Source organism: Salvelinus fontinalis, chromosome 18 (genome assembly GCF_029448725.1).
Source record: "Salvelinus fontinalis isolate EN_2023a chromosome 18, ASM2944872v1, whole genome shotgun sequence".
Lineage (NCBI taxonomy): Eukaryota > Metazoa > Chordata > Actinopteri > Salmoniformes > Salmonidae > Salvelinus > Salvelinus fontinalis.
In genome coordinates, this window is record NC_074682.1 from 51,660,921 (window position 1) to 51,685,367 (window position 24,447).

A 24,447-nucleotide genomic window follows, 5' to 3' on the forward strand; every position below is an offset into this window, starting at 1 on the left:
GTGAAGGCCTAAGAGAAGTCCCAAGAGAAGGCCCAAGAGAAGGCCTAAGAGAAGGCTCAACAGAAGGCCCAAGAGACTGCCTAAGAGAAGGCCCAACACAAGGCCCAAGAGAAGGCCCAAGAGAAAGCCTACGGGAAGGCCCAACAGAAGGCCTAAGAGAAGGCCAAAGAGAAGGCCTAAGAGACAGCCCAAGAGAAGGCTCGACATAAGGCCTATGAGAAGGCCTAAGAGACTGCCTAAGAGAAGGCCCAAGAGAAGGCCCAACATAAGGCCTAAGAGAAGGCCCAAGAGAAGGCCTAAGAGAAGGCTCAACAGAAGGCCTAAAGAAAGCCCAACATAAGGCCTAAGAGAAGGCTCAACATAAGGCCTATGAGAAGTCATAAGAGACAGCTCAAGAGACGGCCCAAGAGAAGGCCCAAGAGAAGGCCCAAGAGAAGGCCCAAGAGAAGGCGCAAGAGAAGGCGCAAGAGAAAGCCCAAGAGAAAGCCCAAGAGAAGGCGTAAGAGAAAGCCCAAGAGAAGACGCAAGAGAAGGCCCAAGAGAAGGCCCAAGAGAAGGCCCAAGAGAAGGCGTAAGAGAAGGCGTAAGAGAAGGCGTAAGAGAAGGCCCAAGAGACTGCATTCGGTTGCAACAATTTAGGGCTTCTGTCGGTGGAGAAATTCTGCTTCTGTCTCTGTATTGGATTGGAGATGGTTGTACTTACAATTGTTAATATAAAATGGACTCTCTAGAACAACTCTGACTTGAATGAAATAATTACAACATCTTATTTCTGTAACTACTGTCTCACTGAACCCAAAAATATAAACGCAACATCCAACAATGTTTAACATTTCACAGTTCATAGAAGGAAATCAGTCAATTTCAAGAAATAAATTAGCCCCTAATCTATGGATTTCACATGACTGGTGGGGACAGATACCGTAAAAAAAAGTTAGGGGCATGGATCAGAAAACCTGTCAGTATCTGGTGCGACCACCATTTGCCTCATGCAGCATGACATATCTCCTTCCTATAGAGTTGATTAGGCTGATGATTGTGACCTGTAGATTGTCGTCCTACTCCTCTTCTATGTCTGTACGAAGTTGCTGGATATTGGCGGGAACTGGAACACGCTGTTGTACATGTTGATCCAGAGCATCCCAAACGTGATCAATGGGTGACATGTCAGCTGAGTATACAGGCCATGGAAGAACTGGGACATTTTCAGCTTCCAGGAATTGTGTACAGATCCTTGAGACATGGGGCCGTGCATTATCATGCTGAACCATGAGGTGATGGCGGCGGATGAATGGCACTACAATGTTATTATTATGCCTACCCATACCATACCGCCACCATGGGGCACTCTGTTCACAATGTTGTTATCAGCAAACTGCTCGCCCACAGGACGCCATACAAGTTGTCTGCCATCTACCCGGTACAGATGAAAGCAGGATTCATCCATGAAGAGAACACTTCTCCAGCGTGCCAGTGACCATCGAAGGTGAGCATTTTCCCACTGAAGTCGGTTACGACTCCAAAACTGCAGTCATGTCAAGACCCTGGTGAAAATGACAAGCGTGCGGATGAGCTTCCCTGAAACGGTTTATGACAGTTTGTGCAGAAATTCTTTAGTTGTCTTAGAAGATTTCCCAGGTGAAGAAGCTTTTTGTGCGTATGGAAATAAGCTTTTGTGCGAATGGAACATTTCTGGGATCTTTTATTTCACATCATGAAACATGGGACCAACACTTCACATGTCACGTTTCTATTTTTGTTCAGTATACTTTCCAATACTTGAAATATATTTTTCATTTATTTTTTACAAATTACAAAAAAACACAGCTTTAACAGTGTCCAAATGGAGAGAAAGACACAAAGAAGAAAGAAGGAGCGAAATAGCGAATCGATTAAAAAAATGTCAATATTTATTGGCATCTTTCATCGTCAAATACTGGTGGCATTCATATTCCGTTAGACTGTTAACAGGGAAAACAGACCTTGCCCTAATTAATTTTGAACGGCAGATAGCAGATCCTTACAAACCAGAAGCCTAATCAGAGGGTCTGTTGGTACTCTATCCATCAGGTTCGAAGGGTATGTGATGTTGATTCATATTCTGGATCATTAGAACTAGCTATTCTACTCCAGGCTTTGAAGGGCAGTGAAGGCCGTTTTAACCCTCAAGCTACAAGGTCACTGAGTCTCAACCAGCTAGTCATCTATATTCTCAATCCCCACAACATTGGTTACTTTGTGCTGTTCTAAATTTACCCTGGCTCTACGAAGTGGGTGGCAAATCAGTTTCTGGTCATCAAGTACGCAGCAAGCAATGATTTCTAAATTGGCCGAGTGGGAGAGAGTAGAGTATGACGGCAGGGTATCAGCTGGCTCGGAAGCAGAGAGTAGAGTATGACTGCAGGGTATCAGCTGTCTCGGAAGCAGAAAAATTAAATTAAGACCCGATTTAGAGTGGTTTAATAATTAACATGATCTTTGTCAAAAATTATCAGACGAATGAAACAAAAATGGTTTTTCAGAACATCTCGTTTTCTGTGGATCCTACATTGTAAAGGGACACTTTGTGATTTTGACTTTGTCTACTACCCCAAAGTCAGATGAACTCGTGGATACCATTATTATCTCTGTGTGAAGTTTGAAGGAAGTTGATTAACTAGTGCTAGTGTAAATGCTAACTAGCGTTAGCGCAATGACTGGAAGCCTATGGGTATCTGCTAGCATGCTAATAGATACCCATAGACTTCCAGTCATTGCTAGTAGATACCCATAGACTTCCAGTCATTGCGCTAACGTTAGCTAGCATTGGCTCACTAAACTACCTCTAACTTCCTTCATACTGGATGAAGAGACTGAAAAATGGTATCCACAAGTTCAATTGACTCTGTGGAAGTCAAGGGCCTCATTGCCAAATCCTGAAGTATCCTTTTAAAGTAATGGTCCCATATTTTTCTCCTGGAATTTCGAATTGTGACTGAAGTGAGTTTACGAGACAGTTGTCTTTGTGCACAGCGAGAGCAGGCCAATGTGACATGTGATGTAATAAGGCAAGTTTTTAGCCTCTCAAAGTTAGACATTCCTGTACCATATTGTTGTTATAGCGATCAGAATAGGATGTTAAGTGTGTCATGAACAAACTTAAGTACATGTTCACCAGCCCATCTGTAATGAGTTTCCTGTGAATATCAAAACATGATCGATATTTCTGTATTCCATTTGTCTCAGACACTGTGTTTGTCTCAGACAACATGTTTATTGCGAAACCCTATATTACTTTGTATTGCATGTGTGTATCGCTGTGGTGTTCAGAGTTCCATTCTAGTACAGGTTGTGGTGTTCATTGTTCCATTGTAGTACAGGTTCTGGTGTTCAGACTTCCATTCTAGTACATGTTGTGGTGTTCAGAGTTCCATTGTAGTACATGTTGTGGTGTTCTGAGTTCCATTCTAGTGCAGGTTGTGGTGTTCAGAGTTCCATTCTAGTACATGTTGTGGTGTTCAGAGTTCCATTCTAGTACAGGTTGTGGTGTTCTGAGTTCCATTCTAGTACATGTTGTGGTGTTCAGACTTCCATTCTAGTACATGTTGTGGTGTTCAGAGTTCCATTCTAGTACAGGTTGTTATGTTCATTGTTCCATTGTAGTACAGGTTGTGGTGTTCAGAGTTCCATTCTAGTACATGTTGTGGTGTTCAGAGTTCCATTCTAGTACAGGTTGTGGTGTTCATTGTTCCATTCTAGTACAGGTTGTGGTGTTCATTGTTACATTCTAGTACAGGTTGTGGTCTTCTGAGTTCCATTCTAGTACATGTTGTGGTGTTCAGAGTTCCATTGTAGTACATGTTATGGTGTTCAGAGTTCCATTCTAGTACAGGTTGTGGTGTTCAGAGTTCCATTCTAGTACAGGTTGTGGTGTTCAGAGTTCCATTCTAGTACAGGTTGTTATGTTCATTGTTCCATTGTAGTACAGGTTGTGGTGTTCAGAGTTCCATTGTAGTACAGGTTATGGTGTTCAGAGTTCCATTCTAGTACAGGTTGTGGTGTTCAGAGTTCCATTCTAGTACAGGTTGTGGTGTTCAGAGTTCCCTTCTAGTACAGGTTGTGGTGTTCAGAGTTCCCTTCTAGTACAGGTTGTGGTGTTCAGAGTTCCCTTCTAGTACAGGTTGTGGTGTTCAGAGTTCCCTTCTAGTACAGGTTGTGGTGTTCAGAGTTCCATTCTAGTACATGTTGTGGTGTTCAGAGTTCCATTCTAGTACAGGTTGTGGTGTTCATTGTTCCATTCCAGTACAGGTTGTGGTGTTCATTGTTACATTCTAGTACAGGTTGTGGTCTTCTGAGTTCCATTCTAGTACATGTTGTGGTGTTCAGAGTTCCATTGTAGTACATGTTATGGTGTTCAGAGTTCCATTCTAGTACAGGTTGTGGTGTTCAGAGTTCCCTTCTAGTACAGGTTGTGGTGTTCAGAGTTCCCTTCTAGTACAGGTTGTGGTGTTCAGAGTTCCATTGTAGTACAGGTTATGGTGTTCAGAGTTCCATTCTAGTACAGGTTGTGGTGTTCAGAGTTCCATTCTAGTACAGGTTGTGGTGTTCAGAGTTCCCTTCTAGTACAGGTTGTGGTGTTCAGAGTTCCCTTCTAGTACAGGTTGTGGTGTTCAGAGTTCCCTTCTAGTACAGGTTGTGGTGTTCAGAGTTCCCTTCTAGTACAGGTTGTGGTGTTCAGAGTTCCCTTCTAGTACAGGTTGTGGTGTTCAGAGTTCCCTTCTAGTACAGGTTGTGGTGTTCAGAGTTCCCTTCTAGTACAGGTTGTGGTGTTCAGAGTTCCCTTCTAGTACAGGTTGTGGTGTTCAGAGTTCCCTTCTAGTACAGGTTGTGGGGAAACTATGCATGGTCAAAACAAACTGTGAAAATTAACTAAGAAAATATATATTCATTTTGTGATAATTGAACAAATGACAAAACCTGTTCCTTTAAATGATAGCAGTGCTCGTTTAATTGACACCCCTTATCCTTTAACCGATAGCACTGTCCCTTTAAATCAGGGGTGGGAAACTTTTGGCTCAAGGGCCACACTGAGATTTCAAAATTCAACGGAGGGCCACATAGATTTTTTTTTAGCAATTTGTTTGTCAAAAAAAATGTGTGGCCCAGAAAAATGGCAGTTATTTTAAAATATATAGGCCCATTATAATTTGTATAAATACATAGGTCCATTGTAATTTATATAAATATAACGTTTCATTATAATTTATATAAATATATAGGTCCATTATAATTTATGTAACTATATATAGGTCCATTATAATTTATATAAATATATAGGTCCATTATAATTTATATAAATATATAGTTTCACTATAATTTATATAAATATATAGGTCCATTATAATTTATGTAACTATATATAAGTCCATTATAATTTATGTAACCATATATAGGTCCATTATAATTTATATAAATATATAGGTCCATTGTAATTTATGTAACTATATACAGTATATCACAAAAGTGAGTACACCCCTCACATTTTTGTAAATATTTGAGTATATCTTTTCATGTGACAACACTGAAGAAATGACACTTTGCTACAATGTAAAGTAGTGAGTGTACAGCTTGTATAACAGTGTAAATTTGCTGTCCCCTCAAAATAACTCAACACACAGCCATTAATGTCTAAACTGCTGGCAACAAAAGTGAGTACACCCCTAAGTGAAAATGTCCAAATTGGGCCCAATTAGCCATTTTCCCTCCCCGGTGTCATGTGACTCGTTAGTGTTACAAGGTCTCAGGTGTGAATGGGGAGCAGGTATGTTAAATTTGGTTTCATCGCTCTCACACTCCCTCATACTGACTGGTCACTGGAAGTTCAACATGGCACCTCATGGCAAAGAACTCTCTGAGGATCTGAAAAAAATAATTGTTGCTCTACATAAAGATGGCCTGGGCTATAAGAAGATTGCCAAGACCCTGAAACTGAGCTGCAGCACGGTGGCCAAGACCATACAGCGGTTTAACTGGACAGGTTCCACTCAGAACAGGCCTCGCCATGGTCGACCAAAGAAGTTGAGTGCACGTGCTCAGCGTCATATCCAGAGGTTGTCTTTGGGGAATAGACGTATGAGTGCTGCCAGCATTGCTGCAGAGGTTGAAGGGGTGGGGGGTCAGCCTGTCAGTGCTCAGACCATACGCCGTACACTGCATCAAATTGGTCTGCATGGCTGTCGTCCCAGAAGGAAGCCTCTTCTAAAGATGATGCAAAGAAATCCCGCAAACAGTTTGCTGAAGACAAACAGACAAAGGACATAGATTACTGGAACCATGTCCTGTGGTCTGATGAGACCAAGATAAACTTATTTGGTTCAGATGGTGTCAAGCGTGTGTGGCGGCAACCAGGTGAGGAGTACAAAGACAAGTGTGTCTTGCCTACAGTCAAGCATGGTGGTGGGAGTGTCATGGTCTGGGGCTGCATGAGTGCTGCCGGCACTGGGGAGCTACAGTTCATTGAGGGAACCATGAATGCCAACATGTACTGTGACATACTGAAGCAGAGCATGATCCCCTCCCTTCGGAGACTGGGCCGCAGGGCAGTATTCCAACATGATAACGACCCCAAACACACCTCCAAGACGACCACTGCCTTGCTAAAGAAGCTGAGGGTAAAGGTGAAGGACTGGCCAAGCATGTCTCCAGACCTAAACCCTATTGAGCATCTGTGAGGCATCCTCAAATGGAAGGTGGAGGAGTGCAAGGTCTCTAACATCCACCAGCTCCGTGATGTTGTCATGGAGGAGTGGAAGAGGACTCCAGTGGCAACCTGTGAAGCTCTGGTGAACTCCATGCCCAAGAGGGTTAAGGCAGTGCTGGAAAATGATGGTGGCCACACAAAATATTGACACTTTGGGCCCAATTTCGACATTTTCACTTAGGGGTGTACTCACTTTTGTTGCCAGCAGTTTAGACATTAATGGCTGTGTGTTGAGTTATTTTGAGGGGACAGCAAATTTACACTGTTATACAAGCTGTACACTCACTACTTTACATTGTAGCAAAGTGTCATTTCTTCAGTGTTGTCACATGAAAAGATATACTCAAATATTTACAAAAATGTGAGGGGTGTACTCACTTTTGTGATATACTGTATAGGTCCATTATAAATTTTATAAATATATAGTTCCATTATAATTTATATAAATATATAGTTCCATTATGATTTATTCAAATATATAGCTCCATTATAATTTATTTAAATATATAAGTCCATTATAATTTATATACATATATAAGTCCATTATAATTTATATAAATATATAGTTCCGTTATGATTTATTTAAATATACAGGCCCATTATAATGTATATAAATATACAGGCCCATTATAATTTATATAAATGTATAGGTCCATTATGATTTTTTTTAAATATACAGGCCCATTATAATTTGTATAAATACTTAGGTCCATTGTAATTTATATAAATATATAGTTTCATTATATTTTTTATATAAATATATAGGTCCATTGTAATGTATGTAACTATATATAAGTCCATTATAATTTATGTAACCATATATAGGTCCATTATAATTTATATAAATATATAGGTCCATTGTAATTTATGTAACTATATATAGGTCCATTATAAATTTTATAAATATATAGTTCCATTATAATTTATATAAATATATAGGTCCATTATAATTTATATAAATATATAGGTCCATTATAATTTATATAAATATATAGGTCCATTATAATTTATATAAATATATCGGTCCATTATGATTTATTTAAATATATAGTTCCATTATAATTTATATAAATGATGGAACTATATGTTCCATAATAATTTTTACATGCTTTCTGTCTGGTTTTTAGACGTTCAACTGTGGCCTGGAGTGTTTATTGTTTTACCCAAAAGAATAATTGACTCAAACCACCTGCGGGCTGTAGTTTTCTCACTCCTGCCTTTCACGATAACCCTGCTCCTTTAATTCATATCACTGTACTATCATTAACTGTTCTGTAACTGTTTTGTGTCACAGGCTACAATGCATGTAGACCACAACCTGAGTGACAAAACCGATTCTGTGGAAATGTCAATAACCCAAACACAAGAACCAAGCATGCCTACTTTTGTGTCATTTTTACAAAGATGTTTTATTTGTGATGTATTTTTGTTGATTTGTTTACCTGTTGTTCTTTATGTCAATAATGATTAAAACAAAGATTATATCATAGATTTGGAAACCAATACATTAAATATTAAATTAACTTTAAAACCAAGTTTAGGAAAGAAAATATATAAAAAATGAAACAAACGTGGCTCTGTGTTGTGAAGAGAAATGCTTCTACCTTTTATTGCTACGGTGAAAGGTGAAAGGTGAAAAGTCAGGAAAGAAAAGGAAATAAAAAGTACAGGATGACATAATAAACCCATACAGTTACTGATTATTGTGGTTGGCAATGTTTCCCATTCCTACTCTATCTACCATGCTTAAAAACGATCTGAAAATATTGCAAAACTATTTTACACATACAAAATAGTACATGATATGAACTTTCCACTTCCTCACAAATTTTTGCCTTTTCTCTCCAACAAATAAAACAAAAATAAAATGGCGGCTCACCATCATCCACCTCTCCACTGTCTCTCCTTGTGTGTTCTGACCGCATCCCACCCCTCGATATGCATTTAGCCCAAACACACAGACCAAGGCAGAGTGCATACAGGACACAGGATCAAGATTTGGTATTGCTTCTATATCTGGGAACATAATAGCAACAGAAAAGGTTTTAATCATACTTTCAGGGTACAGAAAAAAGACCTTCCCAGATGCACACTTTTCTCTGGAGCAATATGGGGATGAATAACAATCAAACCCCCCCCCCCAAAAATAAAATAAAAAAAGCGACTTCAGTCTGTTACTTGTTTTTTCTTTTATTTCCAATTTACATGAATCAAAACTGTAACAAAACAAAATCATGATCATCATATTTAATAATAATAATAATAGTAATGCTATCATTATTAACAATAGTACTATTATTATTATTAATAATACAAAATATACACACCCTCAAAAATAAAAGCACCCTCTGCCCTGGTCGTAGGTGGTTTTCCTCTGTGTGTAAAGGAGGTCTGGATTGTCTAGTAGTGATATCACTGTGAGAAAGAACTCACTCAAGTCTAACAGCCCTGCCCATTTCCTGTTCCTAGGGGGGCATGGCCTGTTCCTACGGGGCGTGGCCAGGGCCAAGGTACTTCCTGCCAGGGTAGAGGGTATTTCCTGTGTGAGGGGACAGTGGGGGCATATGGGACAAAGTGGAGTGGGATAGGTCAAGGGTTAAAGGCACCTTATGGTGGTCTTCTCACAACATGGGGTCTCATGCACCAAAGATATGATCACCCAAGCAGGATTTGTAAACTTGGATAACTTTGCTTAGTTGTTTCTTTCTTTTTTAGCGTGAGGTAGCTTATAATATAATTAAAACAAAACAAAAAAAGTTTAGATCTGAGATTGAAATCCCGAATTGAACATGTCTCTTACAAAAATGATAGACATGGTTTATTGGGCAGCCAATGAGGGGGGTTTAGGTCGGGGGGAAGGGGCAGCGACATTTACCACTCTGAAAACAAATCTCAGCGTGAAATGTACTCTCTGAAAACTGTAGATATATGTATACACACAGATATACATATATACACATTATAAACATGTCACTAATACATCAGTATCTGGTTGTTAAAGAATACAGACTGGTTTTACAGCAATAGCACCATTTCACTATATTATAATACACAGTAACTTCCTGATACACACTGGGGCAGAGGTTGGAACTAGGAACACCTGCACCTATCACACTGCTCCATTTTTGGTTTGGATTTGAAATAATGTTTGGGGTGAGAAGGTATGGAATAGGAGAAAGAAAAGAGGAGATTGGGGAGGTGAGGAACTGATAGATTATGTATGTTGTTGTGCGTGGGGCCTTTTTACAGGGTAACACACTCAGTCCTAACACACCTGGGACCTACACCTGAACAATAAATAAATAACACCAACTCGGCTTTCTTTCTGTCATGCTCTGACATGCTCCCCTTTTCTCTCCTTCTCCTCTTCCTTTGTTCCTTCTTGTTAGTGGGGAGGTGCTCCCAGGCTGGGGGGTGGAGTGGATGGGGGAATGGAGGGAGGGGTTGACGGAGGGAGACTGGAAGTCGATGAAATCACAGATGAATATTGCCGGTGCCATTCAGTGCAGATATCCTAGTTGGAAAAATCACTTTTAACTTAAAAAAAAAAAAGTGACTTGATCTTTCTCTTTTCTCTCTTTCATTCATTTTGCTAGAAGTGTGTGTTCCTCTCTCTCTCTGTCTCTCTCTCTCTCCCTCTCTCATCTTTTATGGGTTTTTTTCTCAGCTTTTCCTTTTTCATTCCTTTGTCTTTACAAGAAGCAGACTGCACCAACGTCGACTCCAAACTCTTGGTCCGCTCCTCCAATATCCATGGGAGCAATGTCCACGATGGGCAGCCGGCTGGTCTTCTGGGATCTGTAGTCAATCACTGTCTTGCCCCATGCTCCAGTGTGTTTCTGGGGACAGAGAGGCAGAGATGATATTGTTAGAGGACAGAGATGATATTGTTAGAGGACAGAGATGATATTGATAGAGGACAGAGATGATGTTGTTAGAGGACAGAGATGATATTGTTAGAGGACAGAGATGATATTGATAGAGGACAGAGATGATATTGTTAGAGGACAGAGATGATATTGTTAGAGGACAGAGATGATATTGATAGAGGACAGAGATGATATTGTTAGAGGACAGAGATGATATTGTTAGAGGACAGAGGTGATATTGTTAGAGGACAGAGATGATATTATTAGAGGACATGGCTGATATTGTTAGAGGACAGAGATGATATTGTTAGAGGACAGAGATGATATTGTTAGAGGACCGAGATGATATTGTTAGAGGACAGAGATGATATTGTTAGAGGACAGGGCTGATATTGTTAGAGGACAGGGCTGATATTGTTAGAGGACAGAGATGATATTGTTAGAGGACAGAGATGATATTGTTAGAGGACAGAGATGATATTGTTAGAGGACATGGCTGATATTGTTAGAGGACAGAGATGATATTGTTAGAGGACAGAGATGATATTGTTAGAGGACAGAGATGATATTGTTAGAGGACAGGGCTGATATTGTTAGAGGACAGAGATGATATTGATAGAGGACAGAGATGATATTGTTAGAGGACATGGCTGATATTGTTAGAGGACAGAGATGATATTGTTAGAGGACAGAGATGATATTGTTAGAGGACAGAGATGATATTGTTAGAGGACAGGGCTGATATTGTTAGAGGACAGGGCTGATATTGTTAGAGGACAGAGATGATATTGTTAGAGGACAGGGCTGATATTGTTAGAGGACAGAGATGATATTGTTAGAGGACAGAGATGATATTGTTAGAGGACAGAGATGATATTGTTAGAGGACAGAGATGATATTGTTAGAGGACAGGGCTGATATTGTTAGAGGACAGAGATGATATTGATAGAGGACAGAGATGATATTGTTAGAGGACAGAGATGATATTGTTAGAGGACAGAGATGATATTGTTAGAGGACAGAGATGATATTGTTAGAGGACAGAGATGATATTGTTAGAGGACAGAGATGATATTGTTAGAGGACAGAGGTGATATTGTTAGAGGACAGAGATGATATTGTTAGAGGACAGAGATGATATTGTTAGAGGACAGAAGTGATATTGTTAGAGGACAGAGATGATATTGTTAGAGGACAGAGATGATATTGTTAGAGGACAGAGGTGATATTGTTAGAGGACAGAGATGATATTGTTAGAGGACATGGCTGATATTGTTAGAGGACAGAGATGATATTGATAGAGGACAGAGATGATATTGTTAGAGGACAGAGATGATATTGTTAGAGGACAGAGATGATATTGATAGAGGACAGAGATGATATTGTTACAGGACAGCAGACACTGAATGGACGTGTTTGTGACTGTATGGGTCTGCCACACCAAATTTACAGCATTCACTGCCTCAAGAATTAACCCCACGAGACTGCAATGTTGAAGGAGTTTGTGTGTATGTGTGTGTGTATGTACGTGTGTGTGTGTGTATATGTATGTGTGTATGTACGTGTGTGTGTGTGTGTGTGTGTGTGTGTGTGTGTGTATCTATGTATGTGTGTATGGTGTGTGTGTGTGTGTGTGTTTTTGTCCTCTCACCGTGCAGCCGTCCTGCATGACGGTGTACGTGAAGCGGCTGTTTCCCTCGGCCCTGATCTCCACATCGTTGGAGCCTTGGAGCAGCACGGCCTTCTTCAGGTTGCCCGTGGCCCCGTCCATGTAAGCCACACTGTTCTTGCAGTGGTAGGTGAGGTTCTGGCTAGCCTCGGTGGATAGCAGCCGCAGGAAGGTCATCTGGATGCTGGCCGTGTTGGCAGCCAGGCTGTCATCGCCATAGCTGAACTGTAGAGGGCAGCGGAGAGAGAGGAGGGGAGACAGGAAGGTTAAATCCAGTACAATGATGTAGAATTATAACATGTCTATAGTTAAAACTAGTGAGAGAGGAGGGGGAGACAGGGAGGTTAGGATCAATGTGATAATTATATACTGTATGATGTCTGGTTAAAACTACAACCAAAAATGTAGCAAACTTCTTCTGACTGGTGGCATCAATTGAGAATTAAAAAAGGCAGATATGTGTAAGATTCAACCCTTTAAATTCACTGCCAGTTTTTTAAAAACTTGCCTAAGGGCAGAGATTGAATCTGAGACTAAAGAGGGAATTTGTATTTTGTATTCATTATGATCAAAATCATATAATGAGGATAGAAGAGGGATTGAATGGTGACTCACGTGGAATCCTCCGTTCATGGTCTCCCCGAACCAGACGTGTTTGGCAGCCTTGCTCTTGCTGGACCACCAGTTCTTCTTGGGGATGCTGGCGGGCTTGGGGTAGACGCAGGACTCTCCAGTCTCCATGTTACAGTAGACCTTGATGGCATCTATGGTGCAGCCCTGGTTAGGGTCGATCCAGTACTCTCCTGCAGACAGACGGAGGAGACAGGTCACATTCAATCCGTAATACTTCCTATGTAACTATAATATACCTGGTCATATTTATTTTGTCTTTTGAACACTATAGAACCTTCCAGATTTCCTCATGAGCACAGAGTTTTTCCCGATCTATTCAGTAAGGGTAGGAGTTTAACCCCACCACATCACCTGACCATACCAGGAGAAACTTTAGGACCCCAAGTTTTTCCTGGTCAAGTCATGTTGGTCTATAAAACTCTTGTCCCCTAACAAAGAGGCAATATTCGCTCCTATCCCGTCACTCACCACTCTTCCAGTCAGGGTGGCACAGCTTCAGGTCTCTGCAAGTACGTGCAGGGTTCTTCTTGGAGCCCTCGGGGGAGCGGATGTTTTCGATCTGGTTGTTGAGAGACTTGAGCGTGGCGTCCACCTCGGCGTCGTGCGTCCTCAGGTTTCCGGAGGCCTGGTCGGCCCTCATGTACCTCAGGGGATCGGGGGATTTCTCAGGCTGAGACAGGCCAGCGAAGGCAGACATGTCGATACCAGGGCCGGGAGGACCAGGCGGACCAGGGGGTCCGGAGTTTCCAGGGGGACCCTGCGATACACAGATAGAAAGATAGAATACTTAAATTGATTGAAGATATTGGAAAAAGAAGATGCTAGACTACGAGGTACAGGTGATGTATTGCTACCAGCGCAGTGACATAGGTATTACAGAGGAGGAAAAACACAGAGCAAAGAGGAGTTCAAGTACAGGTAACATCAAGTGTTCATTTGGCTGGCTGCCATCTCTAATGGCACCCTGCTCCCCAGGGCATTACTTTGACCAGAGCAAAGGGAGCACACTGTATTGGAAATAGGGTGTCATTTAAGATTGGCACCAAGTCACCCACTACTCTGTGAACTTTTGATGATCCTTAAGATATAGTAAATTGGGAGATGAGAACGATACTCACAGAGGGACCAGTCTCTCCAGAGCGACCACGGGGTCCGGGAGGTCCGATGGGGCCGGGCATACCGTTGGATCCATCCTTTCCAGAGGGACCAACTGGTCCGGGGGGTCCCTAAACAGAACACGCGCAAGGATTCAGATTTACTCTTACTGTACACTACAGCTCTGCCTGCCATGCTCTTTGGTTGACAATGAATAAGACAGGTACCTCTCAAAGCCCTGTGTTAAACGTTTTACTGCTTTTGTCTACACTCACTCTTGATCCACTTGGTCCGGCAGGTCCAGATGCACCCTGGTCTCCAGCTTGACCCTGTGGTGAGACACAGGTCAGACAATGTCTAGGATATACACAACTTCAGATAAAGGGTACAATGACATTTTTAGTGTATAGAGAGAATTTGAGGTACTGGAAGATTAGTTGTGCAGGAAGATTAGGGGGTAATGGAAGATTAGGGGTGCAGGAAGATTAGGGGGTACAGGGAGATTAGGGGGTAATGGAAGATTAGTGGTACATGCAGATTAGGGGGTACAGGAAGATTAGGGGTACAGGGAGATTAGGGGGTGCAGGAAGATTAGGGTACAGGAAGATTAGGGGGTAATGGAAGATTAGGGGTACAGTAAGATTAGGGGGTACAGGAAAATTAGGGTACAGGAAGATTAGGGGGTACAGGAAGATTAGGGGGTAATGGAAGATTAGGGGTACAGGAAAATTAGGGGTAATGGAAGATTAGGGGTACAGTAAGATTAGGGGGTACAGGAAGATTAGGGGGTACAGGAAGATTAGGGGTGCAGGAAGATTAGGGGGTACAGGAAGATTAGGGGTACAGGAAGATTAGGGGGTGCAGGAAGGTTAGGGGGTGCAGGAAGATTAGGGGTACTGGAAGATTAGGGGTACAGGAAGATTAGGGGTACAGGAAGATTAGGGGGTAATGGAAGATTAGGGGTGCAGGAAGATCAGGGGTACTGGAAGATTAGGGGTGCAGGAAGATCAGGGGTACTGGAAGATTAGGGGTGCAGGGAGATTAGGGGATAATGGAAGATTAGGGGTACAGGGAGATTAGGGGCTAATGAAAGATTAGGGGTACAGAAAGATTAGGGGTACAGGCAGATTAGGGGGTGCAGGAAGATTATGGGTACTGGAAGATTAGGTGTGCAGGAAGATTAGGGGTATAGGACGATTAGGGGGTACAGGAAGATTATGGGTACAGGTAGATTAGGGGGTAATGGAAGATTAGGGGTACAGGAAAATTAGGGGTACAGGCAGATTAGGGGGTAATGGAAGATTAGGGGTACAGTAAGATTAGGGGGTACAGGAAGATTAGGGTGCAGGAAGATTAGGGGGTACAGGAAGATTAGGGGTACAGGAAGATTAGGGGGTGCAGGAAGATTAGGGGTACTGGAAGATTAGGGGTGCAGGAAGATCAGGGGTACTGGAAGATTAGGGGTGCAGGGAGATTAGGGGGTAATGGAAGATTAGGGGTACAGGGAGATTAGGGTCTAATGGAAGATTAGGGGTAAAGGAAGATTAGGGGTACAGGCAGATTAGGGGGTGCAGGAAGATTAGGGGTACTGGAAGATTAGGGGTGCAGGAAGATTAGGGGTGCAGGAAGATTAGGTGGTGCAGGAAGATTAGGGGTACAGGGAGATTAGGGGGTAATGGAAGATTAGGGGTACAGGGAGATTAGGGGGTAATGGAAGATTAGGGGTACAGGAAGATTAGTGGTACAGGCAGATTAGGGGATACAGGAAGATTAGGGGTACAGGGAGATTAGGGGGTAATGGAAGATTAGGGGTACAGGAAGATTAGGGGGTGCAGGAAGATTAGGGGCGCAGGAAGATTAAGGGTGCAGGAAGATTAGGGGGTACAGGAAGAGTAGGCATACAGGGAGATTAGGGTGTACAGCAAGATTAGGGGTACAGGGAGATTTGGGGGGGGGGGGGGGTACTTACGGGAGGTCCGGGCAGACCCTGCAGACCAGTGAATCCTCTGTGTCCCTTCTGTCCTCTCTCACCACCCTCTCCAGCCTCACCCTTGTCTCCACGGGGTCCTTGGGGTCCAGCCATTCCTCTGGCTCCAGCAGGCCCGGCAGGTCCAGCTGGTCCTTGAGCTCCCTAGAGAACAGCCAAGAGACGGACACAGGGTTAGAACGGGTTGCCATACAGTAGTATCTGAGTGAACTCAATTACATGTCCGTTATATCAAAGAAAGTATACATACATTAATATGCAAGTGGACATATCCAGTATATCCTGGAAATAGAAATGGACTGAAAAACTCAACTTCATGTCCTGGTGTCCTGTATTATAGGGGTTCTACGGGGTGTAAACGGTGGTGCCATGGGGATGTTGAGGGGTGTTATAGGGGTTCTACGGGGTGTAAACAGGGGTTCCATGGGGATGTTGAGGGGTGTTATAGGGGTTCTACGGGGTGTAAACAGGGGTTCCATGGGGATGTTGAGGGGTGTTATAGGGGTTCTACGGGGTGTAAACGGTGGTGCCATGGGGATGTTGAGGGGTGTTATAGGGGTTCTACGGGGTGTAAACAGGGGTTCCATGGGGCTGTTGAGGGGTGTTATAGGGGTTCTACGGGGTGTAAACAGGGGTTCCATGGGGATGCCACCCGCCTCCCGGGTGGCGCAGTGGTCTAGGGCACTGCATCGCAGTGCTATCTGCGCCACCAGAGTCTCTGGGTTCGCGCCCAGGCTGGGCTGGTTTCGCGCCCAGGCTCTGTCGCAGCCGGCCGCAACCGGGAGGTCCGTGGGGCGACGCACAATTGGCATAGCGTCGTCCGGGTTAGGGAGGGTTTGGCCGGTAGGGATATCCTTGTCTCAGTATGTAAAAATGTAATAAAATGTATGCACTCTACTGTAAGTCGCTCTGGATAAGAGTGTCTGCTAAATGACTAAAATGTAAATGTAAAAATGATGTTGAGGTGTGTTATAGGGGTTCTACGGGGTGTAAACAGGGGTTCCATGGGGATGTTGAGGGGTGTTATAGGGTGTATACTCACAGCCTCTCCCCTGTCTCCCTGCTTGCCGGTGGGGCCGACAGGGCCGGGGGCACCATTAGCTCCTGAGGCGCCAGGAGCACCAGCAGGACCGGTGTTACCACGGTCACCCTTGATTCCAGTGGCTCCATCTCTACCAGGGGGTCCATCAGAACCAGCGTTGCCCTGAGAGACAATTACACATTGTTTAATATCAGAAGCGTCAAACGCATAATTAGTGATCCACTTAATCATGACAATGAGTTAACGTACTATATTGCAGGTATAGAGTTGACAATGAGAGGCCATATTGGGGACACTGTGCTGCACTGAATGGCACACTATTCCCTATATAGTGCACAACATTTGACCAGAGCCCTATGTGGACCCTGTTCCAAAGTAGTGCACTATAGAAGAAATAGGATGCCATTTCAGACACAACCCATGTTATGGGACAGACACTGACCTCTCTACCGGGCTCTCCAGCGGGTCCAGTCAGTCCAGGGGGCCCCACAGGGCCAGGGGGCCCACGGTCTCCGCTTCCACCAGGAGATCCTTGTTTACCAGGCTCACCCTGGGGAGATGGACACAGGCTAGTTGGAGGACCACCGGTAGGGGTTGACACTCATCTAATCAATAGTCATATTTTCACTGATCATTTTCTTTGAATATCCATCTATCCATTCTTATTTGAAATTGGGTGGGGTGGGTACAAGGCAATTGACTGTACAATATTATTTTGTCATGAATAAATAAATGGGTGTCAAGTCGCCGTTAGCAACCCATCATCTACTGTATAATAATTAATCAATCATTTATTAATTAATCAATGTGTAAATTGATTCTAACTAATCTAATAGAATGTGCATGTGACTTACAGAGGGTCCTGGCAGGCCAGGGAAACCTCTCTCTCCACGCTGTCCTGGAAGACCAACAATACCACGCTGTCCAGCCAGACCTGAAGGACCTGAAGGACCATCGGGACCCTGGGAGGAGGAAGAGAGGAGGAGAAGAGGAGAGGAGGAAAACAGGAGGAGAGGAGGAAGACAGGAGGAGAGGAGGAAGACATGAGGAGAGGAGGAGAAGAGGAGAGGAGGAAGACAGGAGGAGAGGAGGAAGACATGAGGAGAGGAGGAGAAGAGGAGAGGAGGAAGACAGGAGAGGAGGAAGACATGAGGAGAGGAGGAGAAGAGGAGAGGAGGCAGACAGGAGAGGAGGAAGACAGGAGGAGAGGAGGAAGACAGGAAGAGAGGAGGAGAAGACGAGAGGAGGAAGACAGGAAGAGAGGAGGAGAAGACGAGAGGAGGAAGACAGGAGGAGAGGAGGAAGACAGGAAGAGAGGAGGAGAGGAGGAAGACAGGAGGAGAGGAGGAGAGGATGAAGACAGGAGGAGAGGAGGAAGACAGGAGGAAGACAGGAGGAGAGGAGGAAGACAGGAAGAGAGGAGGAGAAGAGGAGAGGAGGAAGACAGGAGGAGAGGAGGAGAAGAGGAGAGGAGGAAGACAGGAGAGGAGGAAGACAGGAAGAGAGGAGGAGAAGAGGAGAGGAGGAAGACAGGAGGAGAGGATGAAGACAGGAAGAGAGGAGGAAGACATGAGGAGAGGAGGAAGACATGAAGAGAGGAGGAGAAGAGGAGAGGAGGAAGACAGGAGGAGAGGAGGAAGACATGAGGAGAGGAGGAAGACAGGAAGAGAGGAGGAGAAGAGGAGAGGAGGAAGACAGGAGGAGAGGAGGAGAGGAGGAAGACAGGAGAGGAGGAAGACATGAGGAGAGGAGGAGAAGAGGAGAGGAGGAAGACAGGAGGAGAGGAGGAAGACATGAGGAGAGGAGGAAGACAGGAGGAGAGGAGGAGAGGAGGAAGACAGGAGAGGAGGAAGACAGGAGAGGGGGAAGACATGAGAAGAGGAGAGGAGGAAGACAGGAGGAGAGGAGGAAGACATGAGAAGAGGAGGAAGACAGGAAGAGAGGAGGAGAAGAGGAGAGGAGGAAGACAGGAGGAGAGGAGAAAGACAGGAGGAGAGGAGGAAGACAGGAGGAGAGGAGGAAGACAGGAAGAGAGGAGGAGAAGAGGAGAGGAGGAAGACAGGAAGAGAGGAGGAAGACATGAGAGGAGGAAGACATGAGGAGAGGAGGAGGACAGGAGAGGAGGAGGAAGACAGGAGGAGAGGAGGAAGACAGGAAGAGAGGAGGAAGACAGGAGAGGAGGAAGACATGAGGAGAGGAGGAAGACAGGAGGAGAGGAGGAAGACAGGAGGAGAGGAGGAAGAGAAGGGGACAGTGTGTTATTATCAAGAATCTCAACAAAAAAAACGATAAAAATGTTTTTTTCCTGAAAAGCAAGAAAAAGTATTTTGTGTGCACTGCATCCTACTCTCCTCCACTTATGTGATTCAGACCAGAGAGGAACATCGTGTCTTATGTCTGTTCTCTCTGCTTGCCTATCTCACTTCAGTAACTCTCAGCTGTCAGTTCAGTGCTACTCAGGGGGAAATTGTAGGGTGTGTAAGTGCAAAATAAAAGCCTTGGCCTCTCTGCCATCATGTCTCTGTCCAGGGGAAGCCTAAAGGTGCTATTAAGGTCCCGGCTGACAGCAGTGTGGTTAGTCTGGTTATTGGGTCAGTGATGAACACACACTTACAGCTATGTGTTATGATGGGGATGAGGGAGTAGTGTTGTTGTCCGTTATAACGGGCCTTTCTTTCATTCCCTGGACTAATGTCCATGCCCGTGGGTTGGAAGTAAACAAGAGAGACTTTTTGGGAAATAAAGCCAGTCTGGTTTTATAACTGCAACACTTCAGATGTATTTCAGTGTTAACTTGGGTGATGAGGCTGTGCGGAGGCTTTGTCTGTAACATCACAATCTGTGGGAGTGCAGTGGACTAAATCACTTTTAAATGTTGAATAAAACATAACGCCTGCAGGACCTTTAATTGAGGATGGTTTTGATGAAAGGTGAACTTACTGGGGACAGATCATTCAGCTTGTATTACCCCCTTTTGCTTAGTGTGGTGCTGGGCTGAATGAGAGTTATCAAGCCGTCCACTACGCCCCGGCTTGGTGCTTGGAGGACGGTACTGTAGTGATAAACAGGTGAACTTACAGAGGGACCATCCTCTCCAGCATCTCCCTTCTCTCCAGGGGCTCCAGCGGCTCCACGCAGCCCAGCGTCTCCCTGCCTGCCTGGGGGTCCACCGTCTCCACGCACTCCCTTAGGACCATCTTTACCAGCAGGGCCAGAGGGACCAGCAGCACCAGGGTTACCCTACAGAGACACACATCAATCAATCAATCAATACATTCATCAACCAATCCATACGTCTGTAAATCAATCAACCAATCAACACTCAATCAATGAAACATCAATCAACCAGACAATAACCAATCAACCAATCATAAAAACACAAAATAAAAGACAGACAGACAGGCAGAGAGGAGACAGACAGAGACAGGAGCAGGTCAATACTCTGTAGAATAACAACCATTCAGACTGAAACTGCCCACAGACAGACAAGAGCAGGTCACAACCATTCAGACTGAAACTGCCCACAGACAGACAAGAGCAGGTCACAACCATTCAGACTGAAACTGCCCACAGACAGACAAGAGCAGGTCACAACCATTCAGACTGAAACTGCCCACAGACAGACAAGAGCAGGTCACAACCATTCAGACTGAAACTGCCCACAGACAGACAAGAGCAGGTCACAACCATTCAGACTGAAACTGCCCACAGACAGACAAGAGCAGGTCACAACCATTCAGACTGAAACTGCCCACAGACAGACAAGAGCAGGTCACAACCATTCAGACTGAAACTGCCCACAGACAGACAAGAGCAGGTCACAACCATTCAGACTGAAACTGCCCACAGACAGACAAGAGCAGGTAACAACCATTCAGACTGAAACTACCCACAGACAGACAAGAGCAGGTCACAACCATTCAGACTGAAACACACTATAGTGCTGATGAATGATTCTGTGCCCGTCTGGTTATAGATCAAAAGGTCAGTACTCATTTCACCTTCTGAATGACCATAAAAGTCAGAAATTTAAAAGCATTACACCTGCTTGTACTGAAATATATCAGGAAACAATTGGAAAAACCTGGAATTACGTAAAAGAGCTCATTCATTTTGGAAAATATTAACCGACACTGTTAGACCCACATTAAAACAATTCATTTTCTATTCCAGTCAAATCCAACACTTTTTACTAAATAAACAGTGTAACGAATCAGTATGATTTATTCTTCGATGCTCAGGTAGGGTGACAGAAGATGTGAGTGTTTGAATTGTATTGCTGACAGGTGGTTGTACTTACATTGGGACCAGGGGGCCCGACTCTGCCGGCAGCTCCAGGGAAACCAGTGGCACCCTGTTAGAGAGAGAGAGAGAGAGAGAGAGAGAGAGAGAGAGAGAGAGAGAGAGAGACAGAGAGAGAGAGAGAGAGAGAGAGAGAGAGAAAGACAGAGACAGAGAGAAAGACAGAGACAGAGAGAGATTGTTGATGAAAATGGAAACATTAGAAATAGAGCAGAAATTAAATATACAATGTGAGATGTGTATAAGATATGAGATGTGTATGAGATGTGAGATGTGTATGAGATGTGAGATGTGTATGAGATGTGAGATGTGTATGAGATGTGAGATGTGTATGAGATGTGAGATGTGTATGAGATGTGTATGAGATGTGAGATGTGAGATGTGTATGAGATGTGAGATGTATATGAGATGTGAATGATATGTGTATGAGATGTGAGATGTATATGAGATGTGAGATGTGTATGAGATGTGAGATGTGTATGAGATGTGAGATGTGTACGAGATATGAGATGTGAGATGTGTATGAGATGTGAGATGTGTATGAGATGTGTACGAGATGTGTATGAGATGTGAGATGTGTATGAGATGTGTATGAGATGTGAGATGTGTATGAGATGTGTATGAGATGTGAGATGTGAGATGTGTATGATATGTGAGATGTGTATGAGATGTGAGATGCACATGAGATGTGAGATGTGTATGAGATGTGAGATGTATATGAGACGTGAGATGTGTATGAGATGTGAGATGTGTATGAGATGTGTATGAGATGTGAGATGTGTACTTACAGAGGGTCCCTGAGCACCGCGAGCACCTTTAGGTCCAGAAACGCCAGTAGGTCCCTGAAATGAAGGAAATTGATAGTCAGTTTTATGAAGAAATGTGAAGCAAGTAACTCCCTTTGAATATTTCGTTAACAAAATAACTACTCTCTATATTTTTTTGAAACGTTATTGAAACGTACGGAAGGTCCAGGAGCTCCGGAGGGTCCCTGGGGTCCGGGTGCACCAGCGTCTCCCTTCTGTCCACCCTCTCCCTGCTCTCCCTTGACTCCGGGCTGACCATCAGATCCCTGGGGTGGGACACGGGGGAAAAGACTGCTCAGACAGCTGTTTGCTTCAACTTACAACAAGCAGCTGGAGTTGGTCCTGGGCTGTTGACGGTAGCACTGATAGCGAGAGAAAGTGCACGGACAGTACTGTCCTTGGAGTGGTACTTACAGGAGGCCCAGCGAAGCCAGCAGGCCCGGGAGGTCCAGTCTCACCCCTGTCACCCTGTTAGGAGAGAAGAGGACAGAGAGGTCAAGTTGAGCATCAACGACTTCCCTTGATATTTCCTTGTTCAAACAAGCATCATGTACTGTATCAAGTTCTGTGTTCACTTCATTGTTGATTCTGAGAGGTGGAGAGCATTTAAAGGAAACAGCATTGCGAGTGAAAGTAATTCTCGCCTCTGGATCAATACAGTAGCCTAGAGATGGCAGTAATCAGATGGCAGTAATCAGACGGCAGTAATCAGATGGCATTAATCAGATGGCAATAATCAGATGGCAGTAATCAGATGGCAGTAATCAGATGGCAGTAATCAGACGGCAGTAATCAGACGGCAGTAATCAGACGGCAGTAATCAGACGGCAGTAATCAGACGGCAATAATCAGATGGCAGTAATCAGATGGCAGTAATCAGATGGCAGTAATCAGATGGCAGTAATCACATAGCAGTAATCAGATGGCAGTAATCAGATAGCAGTAATCAGATAGCAGTAATCAGATGGCAGTAATCAGATGGCAGTATTCAGGTAGCTTCGGAAAAGGGAAAACATAGGAAAAACATTTCTTATGTAAGTACTATCTTATCCTAACTTGTGTATGTGTGTGTGTGTGTGTGTGTGTGTGTGTGTGTGTGTGTGTGTGTGTGTGTGTGTGTGTGTGTGTGTGTGTGGTGTGTGTGTGTGGTGTGTGTGTCTGTGGTACTTACAGGAGCACCTCGGGCACCAGCAGCACCGGAAGGTCCAGAGGGACCAGATTCACCCTATAGGAGGAAACACAGAGGTCAGAGGTCAGTCACAGAGGTCAATCATACATCATACAGATATCATACCTTATATGGACTGTTTAATAATACCTAGGAGATACAGCAACCTCATTACAGGTGATATGGCTGTATGTGTATTTTTCTGATTTATCTAATACAAACATTTATTTAATCAATTAACCAATTAACTAGTATACAAGTTAAAAGATAAACACACACCTTCTCTCCATTGGGACCAGCTGGGCCAGGAGGACCAATTGGACCAGTCAAACCCTAGACCATATAGAGAAAGAGAGGGAATAGAATGTTAACAAAGAGAAGGTTCGGTATAGCTCTCCTTCTGCTGTTAATGTCCATGAACTATTTAACATGTGAGTGTATACATGATTGCTGAACGAATATTTAAATATGTTGAATGTTAAACAGTAGAGTGTTGACATCTTCAATGTGTTGGATATTAAATGGTAGAGTGGTTGACGTTACAAATGTCTTGATTATTAAACGGTAGAGTGGTTGACGTTACAAATGTCTTGATTATTAAACGGTAGAGTGGTTGACGTTACAAATGTCTTGATTATTAAACGTTAGAGTGGTTGACGTTACAAATGTCTTGATTATTAAACGGTAGAGTGGTTGACGTTAAAAGGCTGGGGGATATTACATGGTAGAGTGTTTGACGTTAAAAGGCTGGGGGATATTACATGGTAGAGTGTTTGACGTTAAAAGGCTGGGGGATATTACATGGTAGAGTGTTTGACGTTAAAAGGCTGGGGGATATTAAATGGTAGAGTGGTTGACGTTATAAGGCTGGGGGATATAGTGGATGATGATGATGATGATGATGATGATGATGATGATGGTCACTCACTCTTGAACCGTCTTTGCCAGAAGCACCCTCAGGTCCCTTCTCTCCGTTGTCACCCTGTGGGACACAAATACAGTTATATTGGACTACATTATGATTAAAGGCATAGGGTAGGTTAACACATTATGAAATCACAACATCAATGAGAACGCACTGTAAATAGACCTACATCACGTGTAGCCACTCCACATCATTACTGCTGTGCTGCGTTG

The 24,447-nt window shown here is 43.7% G+C and overlaps 2 protein-coding genes across 3 annotated transcripts in view; one reads left to right on the forward strand and one right to left on the reverse strand.

Moving 5' to 3' along the window:
• Positions 1-7: 7 nt before the first annotated feature.
• LOC129816055 (protein TonB-like) lies at positions 8-990 on the forward strand (the record flags this gene model as incomplete). The annotated part of the gene is made up of 2 exons (XM_055870232.1): positions 8-329; positions 391-990. Coding segments are annotated over 2 exons (435 nt in total), but the record flags the coding sequence as incomplete, so codon positions are not given.
• A 7,325-nt stretch (positions 991-8,315) lies between these two features.
• LOC129815733 (collagen alpha-1(II) chain) overlaps positions 8,316-24,447 on the reverse strand; it is a 75,283-nt gene continuing 59,151 nt past the window's right edge. For both annotated transcript variants that reach the window (XM_055869802.1, XM_055869801.1), the window contains 18 exons: positions 24,239-24,292; positions 23,590-23,643; positions 23,314-23,367; positions 22,557-22,610; positions 22,301-22,408; positions 22,125-22,178; positions 21,335-21,388; positions 20,113-20,274; positions 17,889-17,996; positions 17,477-17,584; positions 17,035-17,196; positions 15,975-16,136; positions 14,281-14,334; positions 14,029-14,136; positions 13,379-13,667; positions 12,893-13,080; positions 12,260-12,502; positions 8,316-10,578 (listed from right to left, as the gene is read on the reverse strand). In XM_055869802.1, coding sequence (XP_055725777.1) covers positions 10,432-10,578; positions 12,260-12,502; positions 12,893-13,080; positions 13,379-13,667; positions 14,029-14,136; positions 14,281-14,334; positions 15,975-16,136; positions 17,035-17,196; positions 17,477-17,584; positions 17,889-17,996; positions 20,113-20,274; positions 21,335-21,388; positions 22,125-22,178; positions 22,301-22,408; positions 22,557-22,610; positions 23,314-23,367; positions 23,590-23,643; positions 24,239-24,292 — 2,163 coding nt within the window. In that variant the 3' untranslated portion in view covers positions 8,316-10,431. The remainder of the gene's footprint in view (positions 10,579-12,259; positions 12,503-12,892; positions 13,081-13,378; positions 13,668-14,028; positions 14,137-14,280; positions 14,335-15,974; positions 16,137-17,034; positions 17,197-17,476; positions 17,585-17,888; positions 17,997-20,112; positions 20,275-21,334; positions 21,389-22,124; positions 22,179-22,300; positions 22,409-22,556; positions 22,611-23,313; positions 23,368-23,589; positions 23,644-24,238; positions 24,293-24,447) is intronic.